The 15,197-nt window shown below is 48.4% G+C and overlaps 11 protein-coding genes across 11 annotated transcripts in view; all 11 read right to left on the bottom strand.

Moving 5' to 3' along the window:
- Nucleotides 1-270, bottom strand: part of DQ04_00921120 (putative aminoacylase) — a gene marked incomplete at both ends in the record, with an annotated part of 411 nt that extends 141 nt beyond the window's left edge. The window contains one exon of the mRNA XM_009309919.1: nt 1-270. This exon is cut by the window's left edge and continues 141 nt beyond it. Coding sequence (XP_009308194.1) covers nt 1-270 — 270 coding nt within the window.
- A 383-nt stretch (nt 271-653) lies between these two features.
- Nucleotides 654-941, bottom strand: DQ04_00921110 (hypothetical protein; the record flags this gene model as incomplete). The annotated part of the gene is made up of 1 exon (XM_009309918.1): nt 654-941. One exon carries the CDS (start codon nt 939-941, stop codon nt 654-656), a length of 288 nt encoding a protein of 95 aa, XP_009308193.1.
- Nucleotides 942-1,329: 388 nt separating this feature from the next.
- DQ04_00921100 (putative aminoacylase, putative,N-acyl-L-amino acid amidohydrolase) lies at nt 1,330-1,728 on the bottom strand (the record flags this gene model as incomplete). Its single annotated transcript, XM_009309917.1, has 1 exon — nt 1,330-1,728. The coding sequence occupies one exon, from the start codon at nt 1,726-1,728 to the stop codon at nt 1,330-1,332; it is 399 nt and encodes a 132-aa protein (XP_009308192.1).
- Nucleotides 1,729-2,028: 300 nt separating this feature from the next.
- Nucleotides 2,029-3,219, bottom strand: DQ04_00921090 (putative aminoacylase, putative,N-acyl-L-amino acid amidohydrolase; the record flags this gene model as incomplete). The annotated part of the gene is made up of 1 exon (XM_009309916.1): nt 2,029-3,219. The coding sequence occupies one exon, from the start codon at nt 3,217-3,219 to the stop codon at nt 2,029-2,031; it is 1,191 nt and encodes a 396-aa protein (XP_009308191.1).
- Nucleotides 3,220-3,435: 216 nt separating this feature from the next.
- DQ04_00921080 (F-actin capping protein beta subunit) lies at nt 3,436-4,851 on the bottom strand (the record flags this gene model as incomplete). The annotated part of the gene is made up of 1 exon (XM_009309915.1): nt 3,436-4,851. The coding sequence occupies one exon, from the start codon at nt 4,849-4,851 to the stop codon at nt 3,436-3,438; it is 1,416 nt and encodes a 471-aa protein (XP_009308190.1).
- A 226-nt stretch (nt 4,852-5,077) lies between these two features.
- DQ04_00921070 (pentatricopeptide repeat-containing protein) lies at nt 5,078-8,140 on the bottom strand (the record flags this gene model as incomplete). Its single annotated transcript, XM_009309914.1, has 1 exon — nt 5,078-8,140. One exon carries the CDS (start codon nt 8,138-8,140, stop codon nt 5,078-5,080), a length of 3,063 nt encoding a protein of 1,020 aa, XP_009308189.1.
- Nucleotides 8,141-8,441: 301 nt separating this feature from the next.
- Nucleotides 8,442-8,756, bottom strand: DQ04_00921060 (hypothetical protein; the record flags this gene model as incomplete). The annotated part of the gene is made up of 1 exon (XM_009309913.1): nt 8,442-8,756. The coding sequence occupies one exon, from the start codon at nt 8,754-8,756 to the stop codon at nt 8,442-8,444; it is 315 nt and encodes a 104-aa protein (XP_009308188.1).
- A 202-nt stretch (nt 8,757-8,958) lies between these two features.
- DQ04_00921050 (hypothetical protein) lies at nt 8,959-10,344 on the bottom strand (the record flags this gene model as incomplete). Its single annotated transcript, XM_009309912.1, has 1 exon — nt 8,959-10,344. One exon carries the CDS (start codon nt 10,342-10,344, stop codon nt 8,959-8,961), a length of 1,386 nt encoding a protein of 461 aa, XP_009308187.1.
- Nucleotides 10,345-12,845: 2,501 nt separating this feature from the next.
- DQ04_00921040 (hypothetical protein) lies at nt 12,846-13,193 on the bottom strand (the record flags this gene model as incomplete). Its single annotated transcript, XM_009309911.1, has 1 exon — nt 12,846-13,193. One exon carries the CDS (start codon nt 13,191-13,193, stop codon nt 12,846-12,848), a length of 348 nt encoding a protein of 115 aa, XP_009308186.1.
- Nucleotides 13,194-14,296: 1,103 nt separating this feature from the next.
- On the bottom strand, nt 14,297-14,521 carry DQ04_00921030 (hypothetical protein; the record flags this gene model as incomplete). The annotated part of the gene is made up of 1 exon (XM_009309910.1): nt 14,297-14,521. One exon carries the CDS (start codon nt 14,519-14,521, stop codon nt 14,297-14,299), a length of 225 nt encoding a protein of 74 aa, XP_009308185.1.
- Nucleotides 14,522-15,119: 598 nt separating this feature from the next.
- The window catches only part of DQ04_00921020 (hypothetical protein), a gene marked incomplete at both ends in the record, with an annotated part of 717 nt that continues 639 nt past the window's right edge, over nt 15,120-15,197 (bottom strand). Inside the window, one exon of the mRNA XM_009309909.1 lies at nt 15,120-15,197. This exon is cut by the window's right edge and continues 639 nt beyond it. Within this exon, the coding sequence (XP_009308184.1) occupies nt 15,120-15,197 (78 nt within the window).

Raw genomic sequence — 15,197 nt, 5'->3', positions numbered from 1 at the left:
CCCACTTTCTTCCTGGAGTGGAAGTGCGTCCATGTCGGCGCGCAGTGCGTACATGGGACCCTCGCCAGCGCCCCCGTGGAGGTCTGCAACGACGCTGTTCGGCGTCAGCCGCTTAATCACAAGTGACGCCGGCATCTTTGCGAGGATATCCGCAACGTAGTCGGCAGTTGGCTGCTCCTCGTACGCAACGTACGGGTTCTCATGAATGTGTCGGCGCCACCGCACAACCTCCGGCTGCACAGCCTCGATAAGAGCGTGAATAAACGACATGCCTTCCAACTGTTTCTAAGATAGACCACAACCACAAGGAAAGAAAGAGAGACGAAATGCGAGAAGACAATGAGATGCGGCGACTGTGACTACGGAAGTTCTACAGGATGGTTCAGCAGCGCCACATCAATAGTTTACAGAATGTCTTCATATGCATGTGCTGATATGTGGAAGGTCGCGGTGTGCCGCCACAACTACGCAGGAAAGAAGCAATTTGCTTTCTATGTGGTGCCAACAAAAAAATCATCGTGGTAACAACACATAGTGGCCAGTGTGATGAGTCAGAGAATGAAAGACCGGCGTTTAGTCATCATGATTAAGTAACAGTCATAAAGGGAAATAGAAAGAAACATGAACACTGAAATAATAATAATAAGCATGGCTCATGTCACGTAGGTTTCATTATAATGGCTTTCAGCCAGCACCAGACGAACAGTGACGCCTGTCAGAGCACCAACCCTATCTGCCTCATAGTTCGATCTCTGACACATCCGTACGGCACCGACCAACCCGCTGCGCACGCAAACCTTGGCGTTGTAGCCTGGCACAACTCCCTGGTAGTTGGGGAAATCCTCCGAGGCTGCACCCGGGCACCTCCTATACCGCGAACGCGTCAGGTTCCGGAAAGGAGTCAATGGGGTACTTCCACACCACAAAGGACTCTTGGGCATTGTAAGCGGAGCAGACGGGCTCGGACCAGTGAATGCCGAAACCAGCGCCGTCCACAAGCACAAACACATTCAGCAGCTTCCTGCAGCAACGCCAGGGCCTGCTCCTCCGATTTTATGCCGACTGTGTGAACAGTGCTCTTTCCGCATACATTGCATAGACTGGCGTTTAAGCATCCCGTTCCCACCGCCACCACCCATCAATCGTTGTAAACTCTCACCACTGGAGGCAACTGTCTTGCGCAACGGCACGGAATACTTTGCAGGCAGGATCCCAATGTGCGCTGCCGCAACAAGGGGGGCCACGCCCTCCCTCGGTGACGAGGCACGGTCTTCTTTCCCCTGCACGGTGAAAACGAAATAAACGACAACAGCACGAAAAGCACCAGACCTACGTCTTACCTTTTCCAAGTGACATTAAAGGCAGGCTTTTAATGCGACATATCATCTTGACGCCATCAAGAACACCCAGCTCCACGAGCTGCTTCGCCCCACTTGGAATCACCTCCTCCGCGTGCTGGAAGATGAACCGCACAGTGCCGCGAATCCTGTCCTTCACCTGGCACAGCACCTTCACGGCACCGAGAAGCATCGCTGTGTGTGCGTCGTGACCACACGCATGCATTACGCCAGGCCGCTTCGAGCTGAACGGCTCCCCACTTTCTTCCTGGAGTGGAAGTGCGTCCATGTCGGCGCGCAGTGCGTACATGGGACCCTCGCCAGCGCCCCCGTGGAGGTCTGCAACGACGCTGTTCGGCGTCAGCCGCTTAATCACAAGTGACGCCGGCATCTTTGCGAGGATATCCGCAACGTAGTCGGCAGTTGGCTGCTCCTCGTACGCAAAGTACGGGTTCTCATGAATGTGTCGGCGCAACCGCACAACCTCCGGCTGGAGAGCAGTGATCAGTTCATTCAATTATGTTATTGCTTCGGTTGCGTCACCTCTTCAGATTGCATTACAAATTAAAGAGAAAGAAATAATTCTGCGAAGGTTTGACATATCTTAACATGCCAATCACATAAAACATTTACCGCATATTTATGCCAACATTCACACTTAAACGCGTATTATCATTTATGTACGTCTGCGCTAATTACCCTCAATTAATAGTTTTACAATATAGCCAACGTGCATTTGGACACCGTGCTTTAGAGCGTTTTCGTACAACTTAAACTTCGAGCTGTGCTCCGTAAACACTGAACCAAAGTTTTCATCACGGATTCCCACATGACAGAAGCAGCCTGGTATCTTTGCAACATACTCTGAGAAGTCTTCAACACCAAACGATGGATGCTCTCGCTCCACAAACGCATCGGTCCCGACAAATCTTGATATGACTTCTTTTGCAATTTCATAAGCTGCTGGATCGTTGTACGTTACGATGTTAGGCTCCAGCCAACTCACCTCATGTTGGGCACCGTGCGCCTTCGCCACGCCAGCGACAATTTCCTCTACCATTCCAGGAACACGTACTTGAACGTCGCGGTCCAGGCAGCGCAGGGTGCCTCGTAAGTGTACAGTGTCGGGGATCACGTTGTAGCTGCCAGTCCCACCGTGAAACGTAGAGATGCTCAGCACGGGAGCCTTCAGAGCGCCGATGCGGCGCGACACAATCGTCTGCAGGCTTGTCACTACATGAGCGGCGACCACGATGGGGTCAATGCAAAGCTCAGGCTGAGAAGCGTGACCACCCGCCCCCTTGATTACAATGTCGAAGTCATCGCAGGCTCCGTACAGGGTGCCACAGCGTGTAGTGATTTTACCAGCTGGAGTCTCTGCAGCAACATGCAGTCCAAATATCATCTTGACGCCATCAAGAACACCCAGCTCCACGAGTTGCTTCGCCCCACTTGGAATCACCTCCTCCGCGTGCTGGAAGATGAACCGCACAGTGCCGCGAATCCTGTCCTTCACCTGGCACAGCACTTTCACGGCACCGAGAAGCATCGCTGTGTGTGCGTCGTGACCACACGCATGCATTACGCCAGGCCGCTTCGAACTGAACGGCTCCCCACTTTCTTCCTGGAGTGGAAGTGCGTCCATGTCGGCGCGCAGTGCGTACATGGGACCCTCGCCAGCGCCCCCGTGGAGGTCTGCAACGACGCTGTTCGGCGTCAGCCGCTTAATCACAAGTGACGCCGGCATCTTTGCGAGGATATCCGCAACGTAGTCGGCAGTCGGCTGCTCCTCGTACGCAACGTACGGGTTCTCATGAATGTGTCGGCGCCACCGCACAACCTCCGGCTGCACAGCCTCGATAAGGCCCTCTATGTTATCCATAACTTCCTAAAGTCGATGTGATATCCTCTCTCCTCCAAAAATAAAAGAAAAAATACAGGGCGAAAGACGTTTACATACAAAAAAAAAAATCACTGCGTGTGGAGCACATCATATTTGCGAATCGTTCCCTGCGTGAAAACAGTACGGAGTCAGCAATGGGAAATCCAAGCTACATAGGCAGCGAGAAATCTACTGAGTCGTGTACGAGATCCGCCGCTATGCGTCTTGTGCCGTTCTTCGCGTAATGTAGAGCTGAATCTTGCGCCGATCCCCATAGGATGGGACGAGAAACTCCAAGGCTGTCGTTGTCGAGCCATCGTCCAGCTCAAGCACGTGATCATCACCCAGCAGCGAAAGGAATGTATCAATACTCAACGATATGTCGTAATGTTTAAAATACTTTCTCATCCTTCTGTGGTACTTTTCGGGTGAATGCGCCAAATGCAGACGCTGCAAAATGTACAATACTGAACATTCATTTCCGGGCCTCTCCCGTGCCGTTTCGTCTGTTCCTTCGTTGTGGTAGTGAAGGTTCCCCTCATCGTCGCGCACCCGCGCCCATGCATCAATCGGAGCACCCTCTGCCTGCGGAAAAGAATGCACCCCATCACCCGCTTCTTCAGCGAAAGAAACACCCAATTGAGCTGCTTCTCCATCTTTCTTCACGCCAAACTCGGCGGAACCCCGAAGGTCTTGGGGGCCATTTGGTGATGGAATCTTTGCTGCATCCCCAACCGTTACAGAAAAGTCCTTTTTTCTCCTTTCTGTCGTCGAGCGAATGCTTTGAGCGACGAACTGCGCCTTTCCAAAGTAGATCTCAAAGAGTCGTCCGCGAAAGTTGTTTTCGATCGACTGCACTTGTTCCCCAATGGATGCAATCAAATCGACAAGATTTGGTGGTGTAACGGCAGTTTGACCCTCAAAACAATACAACCTCGATGCAACACTACCGTTGAATCTTAGTGTAGTATTCGATGAACCCTGGGAAGGGCTGAGCGAAATGAAAGCATCAAGGTAAAATGAACTCTGAAAGCGGTACGACCCCGTTGACACCTTCAAGAGACCTACATGAGCACTCTGCCAGACGCCACGCCTTCCGTATAGAGGCAAATCACCTACGCAAACGTCATCCGTAAGGTTTGCACGATACTTAATCATCAACGCGATGCCCATGGTAACGTCAGACTCGTCCGAGTCGCACTCCCATGTGTACACCGACGTTGTGCACTCCTTTCCATAATAGAGCTTGGCGTACTCTGCAAAGGCGCAGTTTGCAGCAGACTCCACCTGTCGAAGGAGCCCCGATGCGCCAGGAGACACCCCAACGAACTCCCCACCAGAGACGTACTCATTACACAATGGGCAACGATAGCTATCACCAACTCTGTTGTATTCAGATGCAATAAAGCGATGTGGGCCCGTGGAGATCATCTTTGTAGGTGCTGGTGGGCACACCACAATGGTCCACGGCGTCTCTACCGGACTTATTTGTCTATTGATAGAGGCCCAAACAGCTTCTGTGCCCTTCCTTTCGCACAGTTCCACGATGCTCTCCAGTGCCATCCTGCCTTTTCGTGGCGGATAACGAGCGAGCAGAGATACTGCTGCGTCTTCCACGTCTGCTGAATCCATGTCAGCTGAGCCTCGCGTCTTTTGGTTTCATCAAGACAAGAAGTGAGGGAGGGAAAGAAGAAGTAGTAACAAGGAACTGCGGTCAGAGTGATGTACAAGGGCTAGTGAAGCACCCCAAAGAGAAGACCTATCCCCTCCCTTGCTCTCTCTCTCTCTCTGTCTCTCTCTCTCTCTCTCTCTCTCTCTCTCTCTCTTCCTGTTTTCTTTATTTGTATATGTGTCATTCTCATTCATGTCTTTTGGGTCGTCTTGAACGGTTCAGTTTCTTAAGCGCCTTCCTGGACGCCGACGCCTCCCTGTCTCGTTGTGAATCAACTTCCCATCGTTCGAGTTTCTCCGTTGTAGCTGGGCTCCCCTTATTTCGCTGATACCACTCACGCACCAAGGATGCCATTGTCTCCTTGTGATCATCTGGGCTTCGGCCAAAACGCAGCGTTGGCCCCTCAGGGACCTCAAGGGTGCCATGGCGGTACATATCTCGCCACTTCTCCAAATAGTCATACTTTGATCGCCTGGTTACACCTTTTCCTTTTAATTCCACAGCATTCTCTTCCTTCTTCTGTATAGCCTTCACTGACGCACTCACTTTTTCCCTCGCTTCCTTGGACAAATCTGAGAAGAACGTATTGTCATTTTCCAGTGCTATTTCCTCATCCGTTTTGTAGGGTGACAGCTTGTCGCGAGCCTCTCCCTGCCACACCAGCTCTGCAGAAAGAGGCACAGGCGGTGCCATTTCCGAATGCGACTTCAGCTTTCCATCGTCGTAGCGATGATCCGGATACTGGCGGTAGTCGGACAGATCCCCTGGCGAACTGGCACCACTCCTCTCGATGTCCACCTGGTCTCCAACAGTCCGTATAGAGTTTCCCAAGGGTGAAAACTGAGGCACCGGCTGCGACCCCTCGACACTCTTTTGGTATTCTTGCTTGATGAGTTGCCGTTCACGCCACAGACGCACACCCCAGCCCTGCGGCCCGCCTCCATCCTTTGGATATGAAAGCTCTCCACCGTCCATGGCCCAAAGGCTGCCAGCAACCTCACCCTCCTGTGAGCGTAGGAGGGGCAGTAGCCTTTGTTTGTTAAGATTTGGAACGTCCTCCTTGGTCGGGAAAGAAGACGAGATTCCCATCTGCCGGAGGGCGTCGTTTTTCTCCTGAAAATTCTCGCCCTTGGGGGTACCATCCGAGTTTTCTTCAGCAAACAGCTCATGCTTGTTTGTGGTTTCTTTTTTCCATTTTTCCCACCACGCGAGTGTTGACGTGGCCGCAATTGGCAAGGGGGCAAGGACCGGATTCCCCTCAGAGTCAGTATCCTCCTTTGGCGCTGGCTCATCATCAAAGCCCATACCCCCTTCCTTCCTCGCCAGATATTCCTCCCTCGCTTGCATAATGCGCCGTGCACGTCGCTTCATATCACGCTTGTACCCCGCTGCATTATTTACACGAACAATTTTCTTCAAGAACGATGGTTTTATTTGAATACCGGCACGTTCCATGGCTTCCAGATACCGTAGTGCTCTTGCTGTGCCTCCTTCCTCACCTGATGACAAATGCATGAAAACCATGCAATCGTAGGTTCTTCTTGAGGGTGTCAGATCATCTTTCAATACCATCTCTTGAAAAAGTTTCTCTGCCTCATCAATTCGTTGCTGATGCGCCAAAAGTGCAATGTAGCATTCATAGCTGTAAGTGTCCTTCTTGAGCTGCCATTCCTCAAATGTCTGATTCCAAATTCGGTTGGATTGTTCTTCAAATCTTCCGATTGTGGTTGTTTCATCTGGTGTGTGCTCCATCGAGAGTATGGTGGCCTGACAGCACAAACGAAGAAGTGCGTTGACAAAGGGCAATTGCATCGCCCACCCACGCCTAACAACTAAATCGTAAATGCCAAAGCAAATTTCAAGATAATCAACCCATATAGGTAAAGGATCCTCTGATTTTTCCTTTAAAGCGGCGTAGTCAACCCGAATCATGCTCTGTACATATGATTGAATAGCCCACGATAAGTGTATGATACCCACTCTGACTCCATCATCTCGCATTTTACTAAGATACTTCTCTACCGCTTCAATGTCGCCAACCACTTGAGCCGAGCGAATGAGATTAAGGTATGTGTTAGAGTCCCATACGATACCCATAAGCTCCATTTTGTGTGCCAACTCTTCGCATCGAAGCCGCATTTCCGGCTTGGGACTTTGGCTCAGATGATACATCATTATATCATAATGTGGACGCGATGCAATAAATCCGTAAACATTTTCCATTTGATCGAAAATTTGGATAGCCTCAGCGAGAGAGTTGAGCTGAGATGTGTCCTTAGCCAGAGCCTTCAGTTGCAGGGAAAATGTAACTTCGTTAGGTTCGATATTAGCATACATTTTCATGTTGTCCACAATTTGACTCACTGCAGGGTAATCTTTTGCTTGGTAAAAAGCTCGCATGAGTTCATGCCAATTCCCTATGCGTGGTGTGATTCCCTTTTCTTTCATTTCTTCTATGAGAGCCATTGATTCATTCACGTCACCACGCCGAGAAGCATGTTTCATCAATGCCTTGTAGAGTTCAGCGGAAGGTCCCAATCCAACGATACAAGCAAAGTCAAAAATGGTTCGACTAATTGTGGCGTAATTCTGTTTTGAAAGCGCTGAAATCACCACGATGAGGCCGTCCTCTGTATACTCAAGGCCAAAATCCTCCATTATACACGCAAGCTGTTTGCTCGCGTTGCTGACCTCTGAATTATCATCAATGTACGCTACAGGGACATTTACTTCAGTCGAAAGCTCCCGTGCAGTTATGGCTCCAAGAACAGGGAACGCAGCACCACTCGATGAAACAAGTTCCGAGACGTCATGCTCGAGGTGCTCGTAGTTGGTCATAGGTGGTAGAAGTTCTACTGTTGCGGTGTTAGACTCACCAAAAGCTGAAGGATACACCATCGAACATCTTCCAGAGAGTGGCTGCGCGGACGGCGGTGAACGCAGCAGTCTGTCACCAAACTCCAGCAATGCCTGCATACCTGAAGAGTTACGCTCAACTGCGCCTACAACATCATCCTGCTCCTCTTCAGCTGGGAATTGCCACGCGTATGCCCAACGTTCAATGGTGTCGTCCCATTTCCCCTGAACGGGGGGCCGGTAGTCGGCAGGCAGTGTCCCTTTGCGGTACATATCCAGCTCCATTTCCTTGGCACTCCTGCCAAAAGCAACTGCCCCTCTGAGAGCAACATGTTTTAGGGCTTGGGCGTACGGCGAAAGCGCCTTCGGAAGACGCTTAGCTGTGGTCAACATCCAGCCCCTGCAAAACAAAACAAAAAAAGAAAAGAAAATATGATACGAACACACGCAGAGATGGCAAGCCATGGTCAAAAAACCCCACCAGAGAAAACAAATGCGTGCCCCTCATTGGTAACACCGCCAACGATCAGAGCAACAATGTCGCTGATGGTGGGTAGGTGAATAGAAGGAAAGTGAGAAATTTCCTTTCCTTCAGTGTTACTACCTGGGTTTTCAATTATGTGAAGGAAAGCAAGTAAGACGGCATTGCACTCCCAACCTCGGTCACCAATTCCTCATCGATACGCCCACGCGGTCAATCATTCTTCTTTTCATGTGGTTCCGTCTGTTTTTGCTGGACTTCCCGTTGTGGTTTTTGGTCATCAGGCCCGCAACGAAAAATTTCCTTAAAAAGCCAGTTTGTGGAAAATGCCAAGCCAGCTCCAAGGAAACCAAACACCCATACGTGAATGTTATCTGGCATGGCAATGATCAACGACACCCAACACAAAAGCAGCGCGGCCATCACAACATTGAACGCAATCCAGACCGCAGGCGATAAGGCGGATCCAGGTGTAAGAACATGATTAATCAGACGGGCCAGAAATGGCAGCTCGGGTTCGTCAGTCATCTATGTATATGTATATATATATATATATATATGTACAATGGCAGCTTCACTTGTTACAACAAACAAACAAGAAATTTACCAGTGGGTTAGAAACTCCCGCCCCCCCCAAAAAAAAAGAAAGTATTCGCAAACAACATGCGCGCATCTGAATTGCATCTCATATATTTATACGAAGCAAATGTTTAGGTGCCCAGGATCAAGACTACTGAACAGCAAGCTGAATTCTGTCGTGCCACGGAGAGCTTAGCTCGACACAATGTGGCGAGAGCCACCTAAGCCTGCATTTGTTGATCAATAAGAAGCGCTCACAACTTATTGATAGATTCCTGTCAAAGGATGGAATATCAACGGTAAATCGAAGACGGAACTCTGTCATATGACCTGCAAAAATCGCACTTAACACATTCGCTGTGCGACTCGCACGCCATATCTTGACAGTTTCCATCTTTTCACTCAGAACCGCAATATCGTGACTAGATGTGTTGCTGCTGTATGAAACACACAAGATGGCCTCTGGGTGCGAAACAAACGAGGCCACGATACCTGTTGTCTTCAAATTAATAACCTGCACAATGCCGTCAGTGTTTCCAACAGCAAGATACTGCAGGTGCTGCTGAAAAGAAACATTGGGAAGGCAATTGACAGCGACTCGGATCACCTGCGTCACGGGCACCACACATGAGTCATGTTCATCGCGGTTCGGGTTGTGTGGATCGAGAGCCCGAAGAAGAAAAGTCGTCATAGTTGGGAAGGAAGCGTACGAGTTAACCGGCGAAGACACAATCAGGTTTCCAAAGAACGCAATTAGGTGGGGCCTCCACAAACGTTTTTCTTTGTACCATTTCTCTACACGGTTATCTATGAATCTCTTTTCTTCAGTGACAGCAATACTCACAAGCGTTTTGAGGGCCAAAGTGCGAGTACCCCCATCACTCTCAAACGCCAAGGTGGCGACCGCATCGACCAGGGGTCTCGGATCAGCCAATACATTCGACGCCAGAAAAGGATAATACTCTCCAACAGTGCCAAGCAAAATTTGTATGCAAGACTCCTCTTTTATAGTGGCTAATGCCTCATGCAAACGAGACGCTCCCTCCCCAAACTTATGTAGAGCAGACTTCATAACAGCATCCCGATCATCTTTACCAAACGGAATCTCGCTTAACAAGGCGGCCTGCACAAACAGCTCGTAACACCACATGCTAAAATCGCCAAGGGCATTGGGAATACCAAACCAACGCCGAACAGACGACTCTTCGGCCGTTATAAAGAGCAGATGGCTCAGCAAATCGTGGAGCTGTGGTGAGGTAAGCTGCTGTGCTGCAGCACTCACTGCAATGCGGACTGCACCCTTGGCAGGTTCGGTGAGCTGCAGAAGAAGTGGAAGAGCTTCAATGATTAAGTTTTCCGGTCTGGGTGGTTTCTCGAGATGTCCTGAACTCACAAGTGAGTCAATCAAGGCCTTGATTTCTGGCATGCCAATAGAGGAATCTGGCCCCGCAGAAGCCTTTAGCGTTTTCATAAGAATAACAGTGGCAAGAAGATACGTTTCGGACTGCCCCGACGAGACGACTTGTATTTTAAACATCCCCCCACTCAACCCTCTTTCAGGCAGATTCAGAAGTGCAGGAAGCTCTGCATCCATGTATGAAGCTCCAGAAAAGAGGATGGACAGAGCCAACCGGCACGCAGGAGAAGGAATACCTCCTGTAGGGAGAAGGGTTAACACCTCTAGTATGCCAAGAATATTCACCACTAAGGAAAAGTGAATTCCTCCACACGCGGCAATTCTGTCAACTGTTACAGGACCAACCTCTGAGGAGCACGCCAGGAGGTCTCGGTATCCCGAAGCATCAGTAATAACTGAGGATACATGAAATAGGCGTTCAAGACGGCAAGTAGGTACATGCCAAAGGTTTCCAACGCTCCCAGAAACCGCAAACGCATACTCAGTTTGTTGATCCCATATCAGACTTGTAAGAGGTGCACATGGCGCCTGTAATACACGGGTACATTCGAATGTCCCAGAATGGTGAAAAGCCACGGTTCCGCGTTCCGTACAAACGGAAATGAAGTCACATTCAATCCGTTCATTTCCTGCAGGCAACATAAGGATTTTATTCACAACACCTGTATGTACCATATGAACAACTGATTTTAGCTTTCCGGAAATCCACACATGCACGCTACCATGCTCATGCCCCGTGACAAAAATGTTCTCCCGTCTCTTGTATAGCAAACAGCTGGTGACCTTATCTGGTTCTTTCTCATGAGCCAGAAATAGTTTTGTTACCTCGGAACTAGACGGTATGATTGCCACACACTCCCCTGAACGTTTTACATTGATCACCGCAATATTCCCACTAAAAAGTATTATATCTATCAGTAGCGTGTCAGAAACCTTTGCCCTAACCTCACACAACCTCAACGAACGCCTTTGACTGTTGCTGTCAGTTACACAAATTGGTCCTGGCGTACTACTCCACAGCGACTCTACGTTTGTCAAGGTCAAAAGCATAAAATAATCAGAATGACCACATAGAAGTGAGCTACTACACGATGCGAGGGCTATATGCCTGTGTGGCTCAATTACAAGGTCATTCGCATTATTCTCGTTCAACCGAACAGAGAAAGGCAGCGCCATACCGTCAGCACGGGTGACTACAAAAACATCACCCACCCAACAACCAGACACGTAGGGAACGCTCATTTCATTTTCCATAAGAGCCACAACACGCAACTTCGCTTCTCGCTTAACCGAAAACTGAAGCAGATCACGCCAAACGGAAACCACTAGAGAGCATGAACCACAACTCTTATCGTACGAATGCGCATATGAGCTTAGCGGTCTAGATTCCGCAGATACTCCGATAAAGTGAGACTCATGATTGGCCTTTTTCCCGTCCGATTTCCTTGATGTTGTAAAGACACAAACCGTTCGGCTAGACGGATAGGTTACCACTATGTCAACAGCATCTGCCTCACTCCCCATCATAGGTAGGCACGAAACCGGAGGACCCAGTTCAGAAAGAAGGCTTTGCTGAGTCACACTCAGTAGTACACTCTCGCGAATGTCCACAACACCACACAATCCACCTCTAGTTAGCACGACAACAAGCGAGGAATCAGGTACCACACCACCACACACAATGTCATAAAGATTGCCACAGCGGCCAGAGTAGCCCGTGGAAAGGCACCTTTGTGGGTCAAGATGTACAGCTCCCAGAGATCCACCAGATGAAATCATTAAGGCCTCATCAGAAGGCAAAAATGAGACATGGACAACGGCACTTCCTCCATTCACGTGTACATTTTTTACAGACACTGGAAGCGGCGTCGAGGGTTGTGACAACGCAAAATCACATACAGCACCATTGGTTTCAACCAGGCAGAGCATGGAAGCGTCACGCTCATACTGTCGGAAGAGGAGCGTTCCATGTATGCGGTAGCTGTCCTCGAGCTCAAGACTGCACATAACAGTCTGAAAGCCATCACTCGCCAGAAACCACGTACCCGAATATGACACCGATAATGAGGGAAACAACTTGGTTTTTGAGGCATCCCAGCCATGTCGAGATACTGTAACCTGAGAAGGTGCATCACAATTTACAAGCGGAACGGACAATATCATACCGCAAGCTACACTGCCAAAAGAAAAAAGGCACCCCGACGCCAGAGTATTAAGAAGAAAAAAGAAAAAAGTAGCGATTTTTTTAAATTGCATTCCACTTAAGAGAAAGCCATTATAAAAGCGTAATCATCAATCTAACGAAAAAAAAACCACAATCAATTACTCCTTCAACTTTACAACCATGGATATCCTAAAAGGACAGCACTTGTTTTTCGCTTCTGAGGATCACGCATAAGGCAACAGTTAACAACAAAATTCATACAAGTGCCACTGAGATTCGGGGGAACAAGAGGGCGATTCTCTGGCGCAGCAATATAAAAAAAAAGAGCTCGCTTGTACTCATCATTGACCACGGTGATGTCCCCCGATTCATCATTTCAGGTAGCGTAATTCCTATAGACCAAGCGTTCCGCATCCTTGTCGTATCCAACGCTACTTTCCCTTTCAGTGTCGACGTCTCAATCTCCCGATAGAACCTCTGGGGACAAAAAGACTGGAATCCATGTAATTGTATTTGTCCCCCGATTCGGACTCATTTTCTTCGAAAAGCTGAAGTCGGAAAGTTTGACAGTGTCTTTCTGTGTCACGAGGAGATTGCCACACTTTATATCACGGTGAACAACACTACGTGAGCGAACGTAAGAAACTGCAGAAACCAGTTGGTTTGCATAACTTTTGGTTATACTTTCTGGAAGGGATTCATTCATTCTTCTTACTATGATTCCAATACCTCTGTTGCTCAGCAACTCCATAAAAATAATAAGGCAGAGTTCTTCTGCGTCAAAATGGCACCCATACATACGCATCTCATGAGGATGTTTCAGTGTAGGAGCCAATTACACTTCTTCCAGGTTGTATTCATTCGGGAAACTCAACAAAATTTTTTCCACACAACCCATGTGGCCGTCTGACCAAACTCCAATGTAGACAGATTCACTTGCACCCCGACCGACAAAGCAATCCATTGATACGCTCCGCCGCCATTTTAAACCCTCTGCGTGCAGTGTTCATGAAAAACCTCGTCTTTATACTCCGAAAGAGGATTTATAACGTTTTTTACTAAACTTAATTTGGCCTGACGTCGACCGCTGAATGCACGATCTAGTAAAGCACTTTTGGCACGGTGCAAACTAGCCGGACTCTATAAGTGTACATCAATAGCAGACGCATAAAGTATAAATACAAAACCCATAAGAAAACCAATCACAATGATTACAAGAACACTTCTTGATAATGAGGATTCGTTTCTGTTTGAAACAGACATGGACATATTCTGCAAGATGAAACGCCCACCAACCCACATAAACTCGATAACATCTTCACGCGCACCTTGGTGTGCCATAGAGCCAGACCATCGACACTCACCATCAGAGACATAGCACAAATAAGCTCCATCGCATGCACTAAGGGAAACGGTCGTATTACAAAAAGAGTATAGTTAACACACACACACACACACTCTCTCTCTCTCTCTCTCTTTTGCCATGCAGGACGCCAAAAACATTGGGTAGTGCAGTGGGAAAACGAACACTGGGTAGGAGCAAAGCTGTCAACGCCACGGTACAATCCTCTGTACCAAAAACCAGTTTTCATCGACTTGGTACCGACCTAGGTCGAACATACTACACCGATGAATCACTCTCCCGTCACATCATTCAGCTTCTCCCCGTGTTAAAGACCAGCTTTTGTTGAAAGGCAACTACTCCTTGTCCCCAAGATGTTCGCTACTGCAAGCAGTACAACAAAACATAGCCATAACTTTCTGTCTCTACACCTGAAAGGAAAGGAAAACAGGATAAAAGCCGGATAAAAAAAACTGTAAGAGAGATTCAGCAGTAATTATTCAAGAAAGTTGGGCACCATTCCTAGACTTTTTCACGATGATGGTCAGAGTGAACCTTTCTCGCCTTCAACGCATGTTCTTCTTCGCGGAGATGAGGATTTCCAGCTCCATTTTACGTTGCAAAATCCTCTGTATTTTTCTGCTAGCATCTTCTAACTCGGTAACAGAGTGTTCAAACCCAGCCTCGATAAGACGCGGACGTTCTTGCAAAGATGGTAAACGTGACGCTTCATCTGGGTTATACCAGCGCAAATTACTGAGTCGAACAAAACCAGATAGAGAATCGACCATGTTATCAACTTTCAAGGGAACCACGTGCTTGCCGGCAAGAACGGAATGCCCAGACTCCACAGCCGTAACCGACCCAAAAACACTGTACTCTACTTTACTTGTGCCGCTCTCTGAAGGCGCATCCGAAGAAGTCGTTACTAACAACAGTAACAACGGATGTAGTGGCACACACTTTTCACACCTAGCATCTGACCACTCGCTTTCCCCAGACAACAATCTTGTATCCTCAAAGGAAAGCTTGTGAGGCCCAGAATTCCTTGTTGAAGCATACCCCAACAGAACAAGACCCTCCGGAGTTGGAATCCCCAAGGGCAGAACAGACGTGACAACAGCTTCCTGTATAGTCGTGCTCTCTGACACATCGGTATCTCCTTCCCTTAGTTCGTAATGACCACACAAAGTGTAACACCGCTTTACAGCAAGAGGCGAGCTCAGCAATGATGACACTAGATAGGAAAGCGTCACTCCCGAAATATGAACTTCACACTTTGGCAACATAACTACTTATCTTGAGAGGAGAAATATATATATATATATATTGAAATCACGAGAAAAAAATGCCTACGGTGAGGATAGCAAACGAGAATCCACTTCGCAATCAACAGCTATACAACTGAAATGACAAAAACACTGACAGAAAAAACAGAGGGTGTGCAACATGCAAAAACAAAAAAAA

The sequence above is a fragment of the Trypanosoma grayi genome (assembly GCF_000691245.1).
Source record: "Trypanosoma grayi strain ANR4 Tgr_92_V1, whole genome shotgun sequence".
In the NCBI taxonomy this organism is placed as follows: domain Eukaryota; phylum Euglenozoa; class Kinetoplastea; order Trypanosomatida; family Trypanosomatidae; genus Trypanosoma; species Trypanosoma grayi.
Note: the sequence above shows the minus strand (reverse complement) of the source record. Positions and strands in the feature narration are given on the sequence as shown.